The 20,325-nt window shown below is 36.3% G+C and overlaps 1 protein-coding gene across 1 annotated transcript in view; it reads right to left on the bottom strand.

Moving 5' to 3' along the window:
- Positions 1 to 20,325, bottom strand: part of FMR1NB (FMR1 neighbor) — a 46,695-nt gene that overhangs the window by 10,584 nt on the left and 15,786 nt on the right. The window contains exons 2-4 of the mRNA XM_050775214.1: positions 13,975 to 14,094; positions 8,062 to 8,202; positions 6,165 to 6,261 (exon numbers count right to left, since the gene is read on the bottom strand). Coding sequence (XP_050631171.1) covers positions 6,165 to 6,261; positions 8,062 to 8,202; positions 13,975 to 14,094 — 358 coding nt within the window. The remainder of the gene's footprint in view (positions 1 to 6,164; positions 6,262 to 8,061; positions 8,203 to 13,974; positions 14,095 to 20,325) is intronic.

Below are 20,325 nucleotides of genomic sequence, written 5' to 3'. Positions count from 1 at the left end.
GGGTTACAGAGCGAGAACTTGTCTTTAAAAAAAAAAAAAAAAAAAAAAAAAATCCCAGGTTTACTTCCATAGAAGCCATCTACATGCTAAGTTTTTACCTGTACCTCTTTTATGGACAATGATTTTCTACCTTAGATACTTGTATATGTCCCTTATTAGATAAACTATGTGTTCCCTGGGAGCACAGAGCATAATCTGATTTGCTTGTTTGTCCTTCACAGCACCTAACACAAGGCCTGGAACACAGATATTATTGAAAGCATTAGAAGTTCTTGAATGATATAATGAAATGAAATAGAGATATTTCAGGAAGATGAGTCTGGCAAGACATTGCAGGATGGATTAGAGGGGGAGTAGCTTAGGAGTCCAGGTGTATGTCCAAACTGGTTTGGCAGGTATCCTTAATTCCTCTTCACCTAAGGCCAATGCCATACATTCCTATTTAAGTACCAAGAAACTTCTCTGGAACCCACCTCCTAGCCATCCTCCAAGCCCCACCTGCAGCCCCATCTCAGATAGTGTCTCTCTTCTAAGAATCTCTTGGATTAGATATATAAGTATGACCTCTCAGCTCTGAAACCTGCCTTTGCTCTTTAGATGCTACCCTTAGTCCCCTTTTGCTCCTCTCCTGAAGCCACTTGCCTAGAACGGGAAAAAGCACTCAAGGCTGGGACTAAATTACAACAATAAAATGGGAGAAGGGACAAATTCCAGACTCATTCCAAAGAAGAACAAAACAACAACAACAAAAAAAAATTACAAGAAGAGTAAGTGAAAAAATTATATATTGAGGATAAATGAGAAGAAATAGTCACCAATGACTCTAAGGTTCCAGCTTTGGAAACTAAAGAAATCACTGACAGGAATGGAGAAGTGTCAAGGGGAGATGCTTTAGGAGAAAAAGAAAATGAGTTCACTTTTTCACATGAGGTGCTGATAAAACATCTAATTCACGAGCATGACTGGAAATATGGAACAGACAGAGGTGAGGATTTTAGGATTTGGATTTAAGAGTAATTTACCCAGAGACTCTTGGAATACTATGATCAGAAAATACCGTAGAAATTATCTAACTCAAGTCTCTACTATAATTTTGTTAGAAAATCAATACTCAAAGAATTTAAACACATCCATGAAACATGGCAAAAGCAGAATTGGAACACAGATCTTTTAAAATGTCTTCCTCCTATATATTTCTAACATTCTCTGATAAATGAGAGTAAGGCTTTGGGAAATAACCACATTTGGGAGAACAAAGAAAAGCAGACTGAGACGGATCAAAATTTTAAGAGGAACAATGAAATCCAAGAGGGGAAAATTTCAAGAAGGGAGCAGTCAACAGTGTACTCTGTGACAAAAACATCTAATTGAATGGGAATTGAGAAAAGGTCACTTCATTTTGCAATGAAGTTATTAGTTACTTGGCAACAGAATGTTCCTTTTAATAGTACCTACTATGCCAGAGTTCTCTAAAATGCTGTCCTTGGAGTCCTTGCAATGGGAACACCTCAGACATATGATCCGCATATAATGAGGTTTTCTTATTATTTCAGTAATTAAATTACTCTGAACAGCGTCCAAGAAGAACCAGCTTTATACAAATTTCAAATCTATAGTGACTCATGTTAGAACAGAGTTACAGTTTGCTCACATTCTCATCTGACATATTTTATCAAAGTTCTTAGAGGCTAGTCATACTTTTCAAAATTTATAGATTTTATTTCCTTCCTCTGAATCCAGATGTATATAATCCTAGGAACTTCAAACTTTCCAGTAGTTCACTAATTACTGCATAAAGTTTTTCAAAATAACATTACTAATTATATTGTACAGTATAATGAGACATGCAAACATGGGAAATTGAAAATGTAAATGCCTATTTTTTAAATTCAATGGGTGATGATTTTAAGGCAGTTTTTGACACATTTATTCCCAGTTCTTTACCTCTCATTGTAAGAAAATAAGTGGCACTAAGACTATTGGCATAATGAAAACCAAATTATAATACAGGGAATCATGCAGCAGGATTTGTCTAAATGTAGAAATTTTCAGTAACAGCCATCTGGCAAGTAGCAACATTGAAAGTGTATGGGGGATGTGCTTTTTACATCATCTGTGTATCAGATGATCTGCAATCTTTAAAAAAAATAGACATTTTATTAGTTGAAAGAAAATACAGTTTTGTCATTTTCAGACTAAGTTCTGAATTCTGTCTTAATTCAAAGTTACAAATTCAATCTGATAGGAAGAAAAAGAACATGAAAATGCACTTCATCTGAATGTAACAGGTATGGTATTATAATGTTTAAATTTTCCACCTTACCAAAGCTACAGACACACTCAAGTATCATATCACTACATAATCCACAGATGTTTAAATGGCATATACACACAGATTTAAACTTCATCTAAAAGCAGATAAAGATTAGAAACCGAATTAGAAACTGCACTTGAGACTACTGTCACTGGCTACAGTAATAGCTGTTATAAAAACAATTCAGCCACCTCCCTTTTTCTCCTCCCCTTAGAATCCCTCTTCCCTGCTTCCTTTTGTTGCTATCCACTTGATCTTTTCCTTCCTTCTCCTCTAAGCGAAGGCTTAAGCCTACTAGTGGCACTTATACCTAATGAAGCTTCTGATCCCTATTAATTAGGATAAAAATAGATCTTACATAACCTTGAGGACGCAATAAATTTCAAAACACATCTTATATGTTAGTTTAATATAGTTATTAGTAAATTCTTAGAAAGTTTTTCACTAAGGCTCTCTGCTTCCTTTTGTATGTGCACCCAGTTCAAGCCCACTTGAGTCCTCTGTATACCGGGTTCATATCACACTAGAACTCAAGTCAACTAGAAGTAAACTACAGATTCATTTATAGATTATTCCAGTGGAAAAATTAAGCCGTATCTGCTCAGAAGTGAAATCAGTTAAGGTGTCTATAGAGAGAAGACCACCATCTGAATGTAATTAATTCTGTGAAAAGGACCCCCTCCATCTACTCCAAATCTGTCCCCCTTCAAAATCGACCTCAAACGGCACCTCTACCATGAAGCCTGACCTGCCCTCTCCCACTTAACCTATTCTCCACTGCTTCAAAACTTTTGTAAGTTATTGCTACCATCCATTTTAGTCCTTAATTATTTTCATCTTATATTGTAATTTAAATGTGTCAAACTTGGGATTTGTTTTAAGGTGGATTTAAGCTCCTTAAAATTAGGGCCTATGTCTTAAAAATTCTGTATCCTCCATTATACCTGGCACATGCAAACATTGAATGAATATGGTCAATAGTGGAAAAAATGACTTAGGTGCCAGAAACTGAAGTACATATGGCTCTGGTGCGTAATTACCCTTTTCACCTACACTGCTTTTACTTCTCCCACCAACTCAAATTGCTTCACATTTTTGTTTTTTTGTTTTTGTTTTTGTTTTTGAGATGGAGTCTCACTCTGTCGCCCAGGCTGGAGTGCAGTGGCATTATCTTGGCTCACTGTAACCTCCGCCTCCCGGGTTCAAGCGATTCTCCTGCCTCAGCCTCCTGAGTAGCTGGGATTACAGGTATGTGTCACCATGGCTGGCTAATTTTTATATTTTTAGTAGAGACGGGGTTTCACCATGTTGTTCAGGCTGGTCTCGAACTCCTGACCTCGTGATCTGCCTGCCTCGGTCTCCCAAAGTACTTCTCATTTTTTAAGCTCTCCAACTTTTGCCAGTTGTTGGCTCCTTAGGTGATCCTTAAAAAAAGGCACTGTCCAAATTGCAGAGGTTGGGGAATACCAAAACATTGTTTGTTTTGGCTTATAACTGAAGGACAAGAGAAGAGCTACGACAGTTCTTTCTTAAAGGAATGCTCAGTTATTTAATGTTTAGACAGGATTTAGCAGGAGGAGGAGCTTAAGGGTGTCTTCCAATGATGAAAGAACAAAAAAAGGTCTTCCAAAAGAGGCCCAAATCACATTACTGCAGATAGTCATAATAGGTTTTGGTACCTCTGATTTAGACAAACAACTGTGTTTGGCTTCTTTCTTTTCCTTTTTAAGCCATCACATATTGATTTTACTGCTGTGTCTATTTCTCTTTTATGGGTTATTTTAGTTACTCTAATATTTTACCTATCTCTTAATTCTTTGAAATGGAGAACAGAAACTGAGTTAAGGAAATCATTCTAAGGAGATATCTTGCCCTGCAAAAGCAGACTTTGGCCTACACTTGGCTCCTTGTTTGGTATCAGGGATGGGATTTCCCCATTCTTACACAATTATTCCCCTTGCCTCTAAAATCAGCCTACCATAATAGGCTTAAAGTGCCCATCCACTCTCAATCATTGTTCCTGGAAATTCAGCTAAGCAGCAAGATGAATCTGCTGCCTGCTCCAAGGGTGATGATAGTCAGCTCAAGATGACAGAAGGAGCATACTGCTCTTGCACAAAATAGTAAAATAAATAAACATAGTAAACCAAAACGTATAGTATCCAATATATACACTTACTCACATTGTTCAAGTTTCTCAAGCAGTCTGTATTATGCAGAAAGAAGGAAATATATTAGCATCCAGAGAATAATCCTTTGGATTTCACTTTAGAGAAAAAAAAATCCAGAGAACCTGAACACCCCCATAAAATCCCTTTGCAGAGGCATAACACAGGGACCATAATGAAGTTATCATACCAAACTTATTATCCTAGAAAGTCTCTAAATTTCATGGTATATTCCTAGCCACCAATTTCTAGCAAATGTTACTTTATTGTTTATTCATGGTTTTTTTTTTTAATAAAAAATCAACCTTTGAAGAGAAGAAGGAAGGGTCAAAAATTCCACTCCTACTGCCAATCACCTTGACGATCTTTATCCAAAGTAAGGTAGTGTGTACAGTCGAATTCTTCTTGCAAAATCTAAACCATATTCTGGTAACTCAACTACTACTTCCCCATTAACTTCAATAAAAACATCAAAGATGCTTAACCTTCAACAGGCACCTTCTCTTTATCAGAGAATTTAAGGAGGTACTTATTCTCAGGGTAGTGACAACACTGACCTTGCACCGCACAAACCTTAGCGTGGGTGCTTCCCTTAACTTTGTGCTCTAAGTGCCTCACTCACCTCACTCTAGCCCTGACTGTGCTCTATATCTGTATACCCACTCTGTCCCCATAGGTGGGGAGCTATATATATATATATTAATATATATATTCTTTAAAAAAAAACTGGGAAGCATCATGCTGGTAGTCCATTGGCATTTTGTATAAGATGCTACGAAGAAATCTGTTTACCAATTGGCTTGAAGACAGATCAAGGCTTTATGACCCAACGGTAGATGATCATTAAAGAGCAATGGCAGATGACTCAATGGAAGCTAACACTTCCAGGAACTGTTCTGATTTACAGTTAATAGCCACCCCCACTGCACACACACCAAGCTTGCTACTTTATTTTTCTTTCGAACTGTGGATTTGTTTGATGAGGGAATGTACAGATACTATGCAGGAAGAAAATCTATGGAAAAATAAAATAATGCACATTTTATTTTTGAGATGGATTTTCACTCTCGTTGCTGAGACTGGAGTGCAGTGGCGTGTTCTTGGCTCACTACAACCTCTGCCTCCCAGGTTCAAGCAATTATCCTGCCTAAGCCTCCCAAGTAGCTGGGATTACAGGTGTGCACCACCATGCTCGGCTAATTTTTTAAATAGAGATGGGGTTTCACCATGTTGACCAGGCTGGTCTCGAACTCCTGACCTCAAGTGATCCACCCGCCTCGGCCTCCCAGGTTCAAGCAATTCTCCTGCCTAAGTCTCCCAAGTAGCTGGGATTACAGGCATGTGCCACTATGCCCGGCTAATTTTGTATTTTTTAAAATAGAGATGGGGTTTTGCCATGTTGGTTAGGCTGGTCTCGAACTCCTGACCTCAAGTGATCCACCCGCCTCAGCCTCCCAAAGTGCTGGGATTACAGGCATGAGCCACCACGCCTGGCTGATAACATGTATTTTAAAAACATATTATGGCAACTCTAGTTTTAGGTTTTTCCCAAGTTACCATATTTTCAACATAAAGAACCCAAACATAATCCCTATATTTCTGAAGTATATTAATAAATATGTCTATACACAAATACTCATGTATACTTAGCAACCAGCAAATAAAAGTTTACGTTTGCCTACCTCCTCCAGAAAAGAGAGCAGCAATAAATGGGCAGATATCCCAGGACGATCAGGCTGATTGCACCAAGCCCAAACATTCGCATCATCTGTTTAGGCTCTGTTGGTTTAATTATATCCTGTTACTTTCACGACTTAAGCAAGAGAAGTAAATCCAGGTTCTTTCATAAAGTCTTTATAAAGTAACTATCAGTTAATAAAGTGAAATGAGGAGGTATTCTTATGTGACAGGTAAATATCCTTGCTACTTTATAAAGAACAGGAGTTCATGAAATGTTCTTGAAACACACTGAAGGCTACACTTTCAATATGTATCCCATAATGAAGCCTTAATAAAATGATCCTACTCTTTTTTGTACAATCATTGATTATTATGATGCATATAATATATTTCTTCCTCTGGCCCTAAATAGGTTTTTTCTCTTGACCATACGTTGTACATCCTAGAGCACTTGGGGAGCACATTAATCTATGAACCATTAACTTGGTAAATAAGTAGCTTCTTAATCTATGGTCACACCACCCTGAATATGCCCCATCTCATCTGATCTTGTGAGCTAAGCAGGGTCTAGCCTGGTTAGTACTTGGATGGGAGACTGTCTGGGAATAACCAGGTGCTGCAGGTTTACTTCCAAATTACAAAATATTAAATTAAACAAGGAATCAAGAATGCGCAGGTGAAATAAGCATATTTTAGTCTTATATTCATTGGAAAATGCATTCTAATGTGATTGGGGAATTGTAAGTCATGGTTAAATTTTTTCCTCTGCAAGAACCAAATGTTGCTTCATACATAATATAAAGACCGAACTGATAAATGAATTACAAATAACATGTGACAGTGTTAAAATTGTAAGATTATATTCATGATCAGCTTTTAGTTTCCAGTATTAACACTACATGTTCAACAAAAAGCCATAAATTGAATAGGGACTATATTAACTTAAGATATTATTTTGCATGCATCCTTTTTGTAGTATTTGTTAGTATTTCATCATATCAAATCCATGTATCATGAGAGCAACTGGAAATACATCCCCACTATCCAAATGAAGGTAACAAAAACAGATGGTGTAGTTCTCAAAACTTTGTAAAGAAAAAAGTATTCAGAAGAACCTAATTCACAAACTATAGAACGAGACTAGGTGTGGTGGCTCACACCTATAAATTCCAGCACTTTGGGAGGTCGAGGCGGGAGAACTGCTGGAGCCCAAGAGTTTGAGACCAGCCTAGGAAGCCTAGGGAGATCCTGTCTCTACCAAAAAATTAAAAATTAGCCGGGTATGCTGGCGCACGTCTGTAGTCCCAACGACTTAGGAAGCTGAGGCAGGTGGATCACTTGAGCCCTGGATGTTGAGGCTGCAGTCAGCTATGACCACGTCACCACTGCACTCCAGCCTGGGTGACAGAGTGAGACGCTATCTCAAAAAATACCCAATAAAGAAAAACTAATAAGTAGACCTTAAAAGAAACATCTAAGTCCACTGCTACATACTGAGATGACGAAGACAAGACAAATGGGAAGAATTCTACCTAGAAGGAAAAGCTGGGCAAGGAAAAGCAAGCTAAGGCATGCCCAACCGGTATCTTCTCTCAGCCACTGAGGGTTCCATACAGCCTGGAAACTTTAGGACAACACACAGAGAGTGACAAAAGCAAAAAAAAAAAAAAAAAAAAAAAGAGACTAATTTTTGAATTACCAAAGTCACCATCTAAAGGCTAAGCAGAAACTGCTCCTGACTAGAGTCGTGACCACCTCAGGACTTTCTAAGGAGCATTGCCCTAGAATTGGGAGTCCCATTTAAGTATTAAGCTGGGAAATCCAAATGTGAACTTATGCCATTGTGATCTGCTTATTTAATATTAAAAAATAGAAATAAATGAAAGAGGAAGAACTTACCATCTCTTAATGGAGCAAAACATTTGAAGCTCATGGTCCCCAATGATGAAAAACAACATTTGTAGCTCAAACATTCACTCTCATTAAGATCTTCCAGCTCATTACAAGGCTTTACCACCTGATTTTCGCTCATAATGCAAGCTTTTAGAAACAGAAATTTAAGAAACAGAATTCAGCATGGTTAATTAGCACTTTCCCTAATTTAATAATTATTGCAAGACAAAGAAGAAAAGCAAGCATTGAATGGCATATACAGCTAGTGATGGGTGCTAAAAGAAAGTAAGACCAGCTAAAAGTTACCACTAAGTTATTTAATATCACATTTTCAAATCTAGGTGAACTGCAGAAAATTACAAGTTGTTAAAAAATCATTGGTAAGATAGTTTAAAAGGACAATAAATGATGAGTGCTGGTGATGCAAATATAACACAGAAGAATTAAATAACAACAGGTCAAATGCTTTTAAAACTAACCCCTTGTTAAAATGATCCCACATATATCCTCTGACTTAACGTTACTAAGCTACAGAAACTCACTGAATGCATCAATGAGAATGAATGTAAGTAAAAATTACATAGTTTGCTGCTAGTGACTAAAGTGATACACTGGTATTGACCTACTTTGTGTGAACACTTACTATATTGGCACTACAATACATTTTAGGATTCTTTGTTTCACCCTTAAATTATGACTCTATAATTTTAAACAGGCAATGATTTATGGCATTAACACCAAGATTCACATGCAACTGCAATAAATTCATACATACCTGAATCTAAAAGACTTGCAAGCTCAAATAGTTTATTTTCTATAATATCCTGCTTTATAAGAGAAACAAATACAAACTAAAAAGCACGATATCAGATTTTCATTCAAAAAGAAAAACCTCCACAGTATGTCTATGTGTTAAGGCCAGAATAGATTCGGTTCAATCTCTTATACTATCAATGATTACAAACTTAAAAGTAGTAACTGATATTTTATAATCACTAAAGCACTTCAACATCAGCAAAGAACAATATAATTGTTTTATGCAAATTTTAATCTCAGTATACTTTACTACATTCCTCTTTTTTAAAGATTGGCAATTGCTGAAGCCAAGGTAAAAATAATAATATCTACCATTCTTTAGGCACCTGTTTGGGCCAGGAACCTTGCCTTACACACTTTATTACTAATCTTTGCAACAAACTCCCAAACTGAGTTTTACAACCTCTGTTTTAAAAATAATAAAGGATCAAAGTAACTTATGCAAGATAAAAAATGTAATGCACTACCAAGTGGCCTAGATACTCATTTTCCAAACATTTTAGACAGGAGAGTTTATCCTACTTGTTGTTCTATATTCTAAGTAATCTGCTCTTCAATTCTGCTAGGCCCAGAGTGGCTCCTCTCCCCTAGGTTGGATCGCATCAAGTGTTCAGTTCTGGGTGTCAAATACCCAGAAAACGGTGAAAATAGTCAGGACTACTCAACGATGGGATGGACTTCCTTGCATGCTGAGTTTCTCACCATGGGTACTGTTCAAACACCACTTTCCAGAAATGCTAAAGAGATGGTTACTGTTAGGGTTAAATCATAGACGAGACTAGACTATATGATCTCTAAGATCAGCTGATAATTTATACTTTAAGTGCATCTGATGGATTTTATGCTAGATATTAAAATTAACATGGGCCAGGCCTGATGGCTCACACCTATAATCCCAGTACTTTGGGAGCCCGAGGCGGGTGGATCACAAGGTCAAGAGATCAAGACCATCCTGGCCAACATGGCGAAAACCTGTCTCTAATAAAAATAAAAAAATTAGCTAGGTGTGGTGACGCTTGCCTGTAGTCCCAGCTACTCGGGAGGCTGAGGTAGGAGAATTGCTTGAACCTGGGAAGAAGAGGTTGCAGTGAGCTGAGATCATGCCGCTGCACTCCAGCCTGGCAACAGAGCCAGACTGCCTCAAAAAAAGAAAAACAAATTAACTTTCAGGCTCAAATTACTCAGAGGCATTGCTAATTTTAAAGAATCAAAAAGGTAGAACAATTTTTTGTCAGGTATAGGTATATAATTTTGTCCAAAAGGAGAAAGATCAGGTGATCTCTCAAGCTTTCCTGCCAGTGTGTGTCAAGGTTATCATTTTAATCTGCAAGAGATAAATATTTTATGAATAATAGCCTAATGACAAAACAATGAACATTGTTTTCATGCTTAAGTGGTAAGAACGTTTATTTTCAATTAAGTGGGGGAGGAAATAAATTGGTTAAAAATATTTCACGCTTTATGAAACTGTAGTTATTGTCTTCAAAGAAGACAGTATATACATTTTATAAATATTTAATCATTGTTTGAATCAACCTAGGTCAGACATTTCTATTAAAATGGAACAACTTTATTTTGTTGGATAAAATTGTTACTTCATATAATTGATTTTGACTCACTTTCCTGCACCAGGTTGGAGAAATATTTGGGAAATGCACATATCTTTTTCGGACCATTTTTACAGGTGGTTTCAGTGTCTGTACAATGTAGTTATTAAAAGTAAGTATATGACCGTTTGCATCTGTTGTTTTCATAAGCTTTAAAGCTTAACTCATCATTAGTTGTTGTTTGCGACTAATTTTGGCACTCAAATCATTCTTTCAGCCTATACAACATAACACCTCAGATTTCTTTTTTATTTACTCAGTTTGACCATGGCAGTATTTTGAGTTTATTTAAGGAACTTCTTTATTTTGCTATTCTCATTGGTAGATGCCTATTTTATTTTATTTTATTTATTTATTATTATTATACTTTAAGTTGTAGGGTACATGTGCATAACGTGCAGGTTTGTTACATATGTATACTTGTGCCATGTTGCTGTGCTGCACCCATCAACTCGTCAGCACCCATCAACTCGTCGTTTACATCAGGTATAACTCCCAATGCAATCCCTCCCCCCTCCCCCCTCCCCATGATAGGCCCCGGTGTGTGATGTTCCCCTTCCTGAGTCCAAGTGATCTCATTGTTCAGTTCCCACCTATGAGTGAGAACATGCAGTGTTTGGTTTTCTGTTCTTGTGATAGTTTGCTAAGAATGATGGTTTCCAGCTGCATCCATGTCCCTACAAAGGACATGAACTCATCCTTTTTGATGGCTGCATAGTATTCCATGGTGTATATGTGCCACATTTTCTTAATCCAGTCTGTCACTGATGGACATTTGGGTTGATTCCAAGTCTTTGCTATTGTGAATAGTGCCGCAATAAACATACGTGTGCATGTGTCTTTATAGCAGCATGATTTATAATCCTTCGGGTATATACCCAGTAATGGGATGGCTGGGTCATATGGTACATCTAGTTCTAGATCCTTGAGGAATCGCCATACTGTTTTCCATAATGGTTGAACTAGTTTACAATCCCACCAACAGTGTAAAAGTGTTCCTATTTCTCCACATCCTCTCCAGCACCTGTTGTTTCCTGACTTTTGAATGATCGCCATTCTAACTGGTGTGAGATGGTATCTCATTGTAGTTTTGATTTGCATTTCTCTGATGGCCAGTGATGAGCATTTTTTCATGTGTCTGTTGGCTGTATGAATGTCTTCTTTTGAGAAATGTCTGTTCATATCCTTTGCCCACTTTTTGATGGGGCTGTTTGTTTTTTTCTTGTAAATTTGTTTGAGCTCTTTGTAGGTTCTGGATATTAGCCCTTTGTCAGATGAGTAGATTGCAAAAATTTTCTCCCATTCTGTAGGTTGCCTGTTCACTCTGATGGTAGTTTCTTTTGCTGTGCAGAAGCTCTTTAGTTTAATGAGATCCCATTTGTCAATTTTGGCTTTTGCTGCCGTTGCTTTTGGTGTTTTAGACACGAAGTCTTTGCCCATGCCTATGTCCTGAATGGTACTACCTAGGTTTTCCTCTAGGGTTTTTATGGTATTAGGTCTAACATTTAAGTCTCTAATCCATCTTGAATTAATTTTTGTATAAGGAGTAAGGAAAGGATCCAGTTTCAGCTTTCTACATATGGCTAGCCAATTTTCCCAGCACCATTTATTAAATAGGGAATCCTTTCCCCATTTCTTGTTCTCTCAGGTTTGTCAAAGATCAGATGGCTGTAGATGTGTGGTATTATTTCTGAGGACTCTGTTCTGTTCCATTGGTCTATATGTCTGTTTTGGTACCAGTACAATGCTGTTTTGGTTACCGAAGCCTTGTAGTATAGTTTGAAGTCAGGTAGCGTGATGCCTCCAGCTTTGTTCTTTTGACTTAGGATTGTCTTGGAGATGCGGGCTCTTTTTTGGTTCCATATGAACTTTAAAGCAGTTTTTTCCAATTCTGTGAAGAAACTCATTGGTAGCTTGATGGGGATGGCATTGAATCTATAAATAACCTTGGGCAGTACGGCCATTTTCACGATATTGATTCTTCCTATCCATGAGCATGGAATGTTCTTCCATTTGTTTGTGTCCTCTTTTATTTCACTGAGCAGTGGTTTGTAGTTCTCCTTGAAGAGGTCCTTTACATCCCTTGTAAGTTGGATTCCTAGGTATTTTATTCTCTTTGAAGCAATTGTGAATGGAAGTTCATTCATGATTTGGCTCTGTTTGTCTGTTACTGGTGTATACGAATGCTTGTGATTTTTGCACATTAATTTTGTATCCTGAGACTTTGCTGAAGTTGCTTATCAGCTTAAGGAGATTTTGGGCTGAGACAATGGGATTTTCTAAATATACAATCATGTCATCTGCAAAGAGGGACAATTTGACTTCTTCTTTTCCTAACTGAATACCCTTGATTTCTTTCTCTTGCCTGATTGCCCTAGCCAGAACTTCCAACACTATGTTGAATAGGAGTGGTGAGAGAGGGCATCCCTGTCTTGTGCCAGTTTTCAAAGGGAATTTTTCCAGTTTTTGCCCATTCAGTATGATATTGGCTGTGGGTTTGTCATAAATAGCTCTTATTATTTTGAGGTATGTTCCATCAATACCGAATTTATTGAGCGTTTTTAGCATGAAGGGCTGTTGAATTTTGTCAAAAGCCTTTTCTGCATCTATTGAGATAATCATGTGGTTCTTGTCTTTGGTTCTGTTTATATGCTGGATTATGTTTATTGATTTGCGAATGTTGAACCAGCCTTGGTAGATGCCTATTTTAAACGTAATGAAACAAGTACAAAGAAACACAAAGAGATTTTTTCAAGTTCACTAAAGAATTCAGTAGTAAGGCCTGGAAATGAAAAACAGATATAATTTTGTGCTTATAGAGTATATCAAATTTTGTTAGAATAAATTCTGCATGATTTTTCATAACAGCTTTGTCTTTGTACTTCACATATTCCAATTTATACAAAGCTTCTCCTTGAAAGGGCACCACATGCTATACAAAATGAAACATGTTTATTTGTGGTTAATAATTCTCAGGGGTCATAATGTGCTTGATAAACACATTATATACAGAATCACAAAAAGACGGTGGGACTTGAAGCCTGGGATTTCTATCATTAAAACAGATGGGGAAACATCTGGCATATTCCATAACATCAGTCACACAGTACCCTCTCACTAATGCCACAGAAGACATCAATTTCACAATACTGGGTCAGTGACTAAATTTCAGGCAATGTCATTCAGGTAAATTGTGAAAGATTTAGATATTTGCAAAGGAAAAGTATTTTATAAACAGTAATATACATTTATGAAATGCCTTACAAATATTATCTCAGTTCATCCTCATAATTCTTAGTGGTAAATATCTTCATTTCAAAGATGAGGGCACTGAGGTTCAGAGAGATTGTCTTGTCTAAGCCAAAGAGCAGAGTCAGGATTCAAACTCAGCTCTGTCCCACTCCAGTGCCAATATACCACACTGCTTCCTAAACATTTAACTACTCTTTTCAAAACAAGAACATTAGAGGGGGAAAAAAATCAAACAAGAACTTACTTGTTGGAAAGAAAAAATTCAGCAGAGCTTCCGATGCGTAATCTTCTTCCAGAGATTGGCCATTAGTGTTTTCACTGTTTTGCAGGATATACCCACTTGGAAGCACAAAATATGAGGGCCCTGAAGAAGAAGTAAAATTATTAATCCCAACATATAAAGTATATATCACTTTCAATGACCCTTTAATAGTAATTACCTTTGCTTAAATTAATTATAGAAAGTCAAATAGCTAACAGATATACTTTCATCTCCTAACAACTTATTATTAATAATCAGAATGCAATTTTGTTGTGAAACTGAAAAAGTGTTAAATTTGCAAATGCTTAAGCTATAGGCTGACACATCCCATTGTTGTAAACTGATTTACAATAGTAAACTTGCCTCTGACAAACAGTATTAAGAGGCCTAATCAATTGATGAGCTGAAAACATTATGTATTCCAACTAAATCAGATCCCATCACAGAAAACCTTAGAAAATATGTTGGCTTACATATATATTGATAAAAATCAAGGCCTTACATACAGTAAAACCTTCCTTATCCTTCTTTCTCACTATTTTAAGGAACTGGTTTTCAGTCTTATTTACACAATTCCCTCCTACATAAGAGAAGAGGATAACACAGATTTGTCCATAGCATTAAATATTTCCCAAAACTATCTTTAATAATGTCACAGAATTCTATTATATGGCTCTATTATAATTGAGTTAGCAATTTCTCCATAAGAAGACATTCAGGTTGTTTAAAATTTATTGATGTTATAAAGAATACTGCAATGATTATCATTGCATTATCATTAGCTTGCAATGATTATCGTTGAAGCTTTATATATTTGCAAATATTCATGAAAAATTACTTCAGATAAATTCTTAAGGCATGGTGCTTGAATATGTCCAAATTACCCTCCAGCATAGTTACCCCAAAATACACTTCTACCAGTAGTACAGGCAAGTGCTAGTTTTCTCAAACCTCTCTGTTTTGTATTATTTGCCAATTTGATGGCCAAAATGAAACAAAATATCCTTTGTTTTAATTTGCAACTTTCATAATCAGTGAGCTTACATCTTTCGCATTGTGTTGCACAGTAGAGAACTTAACTCTTAATCTGCCACATATTTAAAATATTTTTTTCAAGGTAATTGGTTATCCTTACATTTTTTATGGTGTTTGGGAAGCTCAGAAACTTAAAATTTTATATGTAATTAAATCTATCAATCTCTTTCTTTATTATTTTTACCTCTATAAAGGCATTCTATACTCTAATACTAACAACATTTTCATGGTTGTACTTTTTAAATTTAAATATTTAATACACCTGGAGTATATTTTTTGCAGTGTGTTATGGAGTAGGGATACAATTTTTCCAGCAGTCCTAAGGCCCTTTATTAAATCCATCCTTTTCTATTATACTTATGATAACGTCATCATATTCTAAATCCTTACATAATCATAGATCTGCTTCTTGACTTTCTATTCTGTTCCACAAATCTATCTATTCATGTGCCAATACTAATGTTGTTTATTTTATCTTTTCTTATTTTTTTTTTTTTTTTTGAAACAGAGTCTCGCTCTGTTGCCCAAGATGGAGTGCAATGGTGCAACCTCAGCTCACTGCAACCTCCGCCTCCCTAGTTCAAGTGATTCTTGTGCCTCGGTCTCCCAAGTAGCTGCGATTACAGGCATGCGCCAACATGCTCAACTAATTTTTGTATTTTTAGAAGAGACAGGATTTCACCATGTTTCCCAGGCTGGTATCAAACTCCTGATCCCAGGTGATCCACCTATCTTGGCCTCCATAAGCCACAGCACCTGGCCTATCTTATGTCATTATGTTTTAATAACTGATCTGGTAATCTTTTGATTGTCTCTATTATCAAATTTTATTTTCAGCTCTGAGAATTTTTTAGATGAACCTTAAAATCATTTTGTCAAGCCAAAAACAATTTCTAAATTTTATGGTAATTATGTTCACTTATTTATCATTCATTCAAAAATCATTTATTGTGTGTCCCGTGTGCTAGGCATGAATTCAATTAAATGTGGACTCATTTGGAGAGAACTGATAATGTTACAAAATTTTTTCACCTAAGTAGTTTTGTTTCTCCATTCAAGTCTCTTTTTATGTCCCTGAATAAGGTTTATCATTGTATTCAGATAGGCTCTGCACTTTTCTTAGTACATTTATTCCCAGGCATCATATATATTTTGTTGTTTTGTGAATATAATCCATTTCACCACATTTTCTAGTGGATTGATGGTATGTAAGAGAGCTATTGATTTTTATACATGTATTTTCTTATTACCTTAGTTAACTCTCATTAGTTCTCATTGTTCTTCAGTGTCATTCCAGATAGACAATCATATTATCACTAAATATAGATGACTTTTTCTCCTTTCTGTACAATATTAACAGCTGAATTATTTTTCTTCTTTCACTGCATTGCCTAGAAATGTTTAAACTATGTTGATTAACAACCATAACAATGGACGTTCTTGAATCTTTCCTGACTTTAATGGGAATGTGCTAGTATTTCATAATTAAGTATAATGTTGGCTGCTGGTGTAAGATAGATACCCTTTATTAAATTAAGGATGTATTTCTCTAGTTGTAGTTTTCTACAAATTTTCTGTTATTATTTTGTTTCATTTTGAATCAGGGATAGAACTGGGGTTCTATCAAATCCTTTTAATATTTACTGCCATGATGATCTTTCCCCCTGCCTATTAATTATTGAATACTATTAATATATTTGCCAATATTAAAATATTCTTGCATTCCTGAGCAAAGTCCACAAGTGCTAATGTTTTATATAGGATTCATGATTCAACATTCCTACATTCCTAAGTGAAGTGTGTCTTTAGTTTTCTTTTGTGTGCTACATTTGTAAATTTTGGCATGAGAGTTATACCTGCTTCTTAAAATAACCTAGGAAGCTTCCTGTTGTTTCTTCTAGACTAAAACAGATGAAACAATGTAGGAATGATTTGATCCATTAAAGGTTTGGGAAAACTCATCCAGAAAAAGTCTGAGTCTTTATTTTTTGGAGAGGGGTAGTTCTTTATCTTTTACTTCATGGTCACAGTTAATTTTGTTATTTTTATTTTGCTAGGAAATCATCTATTTACAAAGCAATTATTAGTATGGAATTTATCCATTTCTTCTAGATTTTCTAGTTTATTTGCATAGAGGTGTTTACAGTATTCTCTGATGGCAGTTTGTATTTCTCTGGGGTCGGTGGTGATACCTCCTTTATCATTTTTTATTACATCTATTTGATTCTTCTCTCTTTTCTTCTTTATTAGTCTTGCTAGCGGTCTATCAATTTTGTTGATCGTCTCAAAAAAACAGCTCCTGGATTCACTGATTTTTTGAAGGGTTTTTTGTGTTTCTATTTCCTTCAGTTCTGCTCTGATCTTAGTTATTTCGTGCCTTCTGCTAGCTTTTGAATGTGTTTGCTCTTGCTTCTCTAGTTCTTTGGATTGTGATGCTAGGGTGTCAATTTTAGATCTGCCCTGCTTTCTCTTGTGGGCATTTAGTGCTATAAATTTCCCACTACACACTGCTTTAAATGTGTCCCAGAGATTCTGGTATGTTGTATCTTTGTTCTCATTGGTTTCAAATAACATCTTGATTTCTGCCTTCATTTCGTTATGTACCCAGTAGTCATTCAGGAGCAGGTTGTTCAGTTTCCATGTAGTTCAGCGATTTTGACTGAGTTTCTTAGTCCTGAGTTCTAGTTTGATTGCACTGTGATCTGAGAGACAGTTTGTTATAATTTCTGTTCTTTTACATTTGCTGAGGAGTGCTTTACTTCCAACTATGTGGTCAATTTTGGAATAATTGTGATGTGGTGCTGAGAAGAATGTATATTCTGCTGCTTTTGGGTGGAGAGTTCTGTAGATGTCTATTAGGTCTTCTTGGTGCAGAGTTGAGTTCAATTCCTAGATATCCTTGTTAACTTTTTGTCTCGTTGATCTGTCTAATGGACAGCGGGGTGTTAAAGTCTCTCATTATTATTGTATGGGAGTCTAAGTCTCTTTGTAAGTCTCTAAGGACTTGCTCTATGAATCTGGGTGCTCCTGTATTGGGTGCATATATATTTAGGATAGTTAGCTCTTCTTGTTGAATTGATCCCTTTACCATTATGTAATGGCCTTCTTTGTCTCTTTTGATCTTTGTTGGTTTAAAGTCTGTTTTATCAGAGACTAGGATTGCAACCCCTGCCTATTTTTGTTTTCCATTTGCTTGGTAGATCTTCCTCCATCTTTTTATTTTGAGCCCATGTGTGTCTCTGCATGTGAGATGGGTCTCCTGAATATAGCAAACTGATGGGTCTTGACTGTTTATCCAATTTGCCAGTCTGTGTCTTTTAATTGGACCAGTTAGTCCATTTACATTTAAGGTTAATATTGTTATGTATGAACTTGATCCTGTCATTGTGATATTAGCTGGGTATTTTGCTCATTAGTTGATGCAGTTTCTTCCTAGCATCGATGGTCTTTACATTTTGGCATGTTTTTGCAATGGCTGGTACCGGTTGTTCCTTTCCATGTTTAGTGCTTCCTTCGGGATCTCTTGTAGGGCAGGCCTGGTGGTGACAAAATCTCTAAGCATTTGCTTGTCTGTAAAGGATTTTATTTCTCCTTCACTTATGAAACTTAGTTTGGCTGGATATGAAATTCTGGGTTGAATATTCTTATCTTTAAGAATGTTGAATATTGGCCCCCACTCTCTTCTGGCTTGTAGAGTTTCTGCCGAGAGATCTACTGTTAGTCTGATGGGCTTCCTTTTGTGGGTAACCCGACCTTTCTCTCTGGCTGCCCTTAAGACTACTCACTGTAATATTTAAAACTCCTTTATATCAATGATAATATCTTCTTTCTCATTTTAATGAGAGCAACTTCCATACACACACATTTGAATGTGTACTCTCACAATGAACTCTATTATAACTGTTAAATCAAGCTAAATTATATTATACAAATGCTTTGTATGTTTATTTTTTTTGTCAAGGACTAAAAGATAAATATTAAAGTACCTCACCATGACTGTGGTTTTGATGATTTCTACTTAAATTTCTAAAACTATTTGTTTCATATACTCCGACAATGCATATTCAATCATGACAATTTTATCTTCACTATATATTATACCTTGGCAATATTAAAAATAATCCATTTTTTCCTGCTTGTTTTCTACTAATGCTTACTCATTACTGAACACCTACAATATTCTATGCTTTGAGGATATATCAGTGAACAAGTCAGACAAGATCCCTGCCTTCATGGAGCTTACTACAATGCAGTGGAGAAGACAGACAAAAAGTAAGTCAACTAACAAATTAAATAATTACAAATTGTAATCAGTGCTATGAAGAAAGTGGATACTGATACAGAATAAAGGAGAGGGCTACTTTAAATGGGAGCCAGTCTCTCTGAGTAGATGATAATTAAGTGGGGGAAAAAAAAAAGGCTAGAAGTAGCTGGCTGAACAAAGGGCCTGGGAGAGTGCTTCCAGCACAAGGACAAGAAATGAGATTAATATTGTTAGGCACACTTTGCCAGATCAGAGAACCCTGTCCCACATGACATGAGAAGGGAGCTACAGATGGAAGAGACCTTGACAAGACCTTTGTTCCATATTTCTGTTTGTTTGCTCAGTGTCCCCCTTCGTCAATTTGCTGTCCTTGTTGCCACTTGATTCAGCACACCATCCGAAGTAAGTGTTGGCTGACAGTAGCACACCGAGGCCCGAGTCTCCATTCTAAGTTATATTCAGCAAGTTATGCGTTCTCTGGAGTTCCTGTAGAATATTAATCCCTCAACTTAGAGTCCCCAACTCAGAGTGCCCTAGCCCCCAGTCCCTGCTGGACAGGCTTGTCGTTGGCTTCACATGAAACACAAGTTGCTGTGATTTCTCTCCGTCATGTTTTTATCTTTCAGAGAACCCTCCAAGTTTCTGGCATATAGATGACAGATGGAACCTTTCTAGGTTCTCCAGGTTTTCACCCTTTATAGCTCTTTCGGTCATTACAATGGGCATTTGAAATGAAAGTGACAATTAAACATCTTAACTCAGATAAGCAACATCAGTGGCAGTCTCAACCATAAGTCTAGAATATATTATACCCTGCCCTCCACCTCTGATTTCTTCCATACTCTGAAAGACAATTATTTTTAAACTAACTTGAGCAGTATGTCTCAAAGCATAGTCTATCACTAGTAGTACATAAGAATTTTAGGTAGAACATAGATGAATATTTATGAATATATTAATGTTTGCTATGAGTTTATTTGAAAGTGTAGAAGAAAAAAATATGAGTAAAATATCAAACCTACCATGACATCAAA

The sequence above is a fragment of the Macaca thibetana genome, chromosome X (assembly GCF_024542745.1).
Source record: "Macaca thibetana thibetana isolate TM-01 chromosome X, ASM2454274v1, whole genome shotgun sequence".
Lineage (NCBI taxonomy): Eukaryota > Metazoa > Chordata > Mammalia > Primates > Cercopithecidae > Macaca > Macaca thibetana.
Note: the sequence above shows the minus strand (reverse complement) of the source record. Positions and strands in the feature narration are given on the sequence as shown.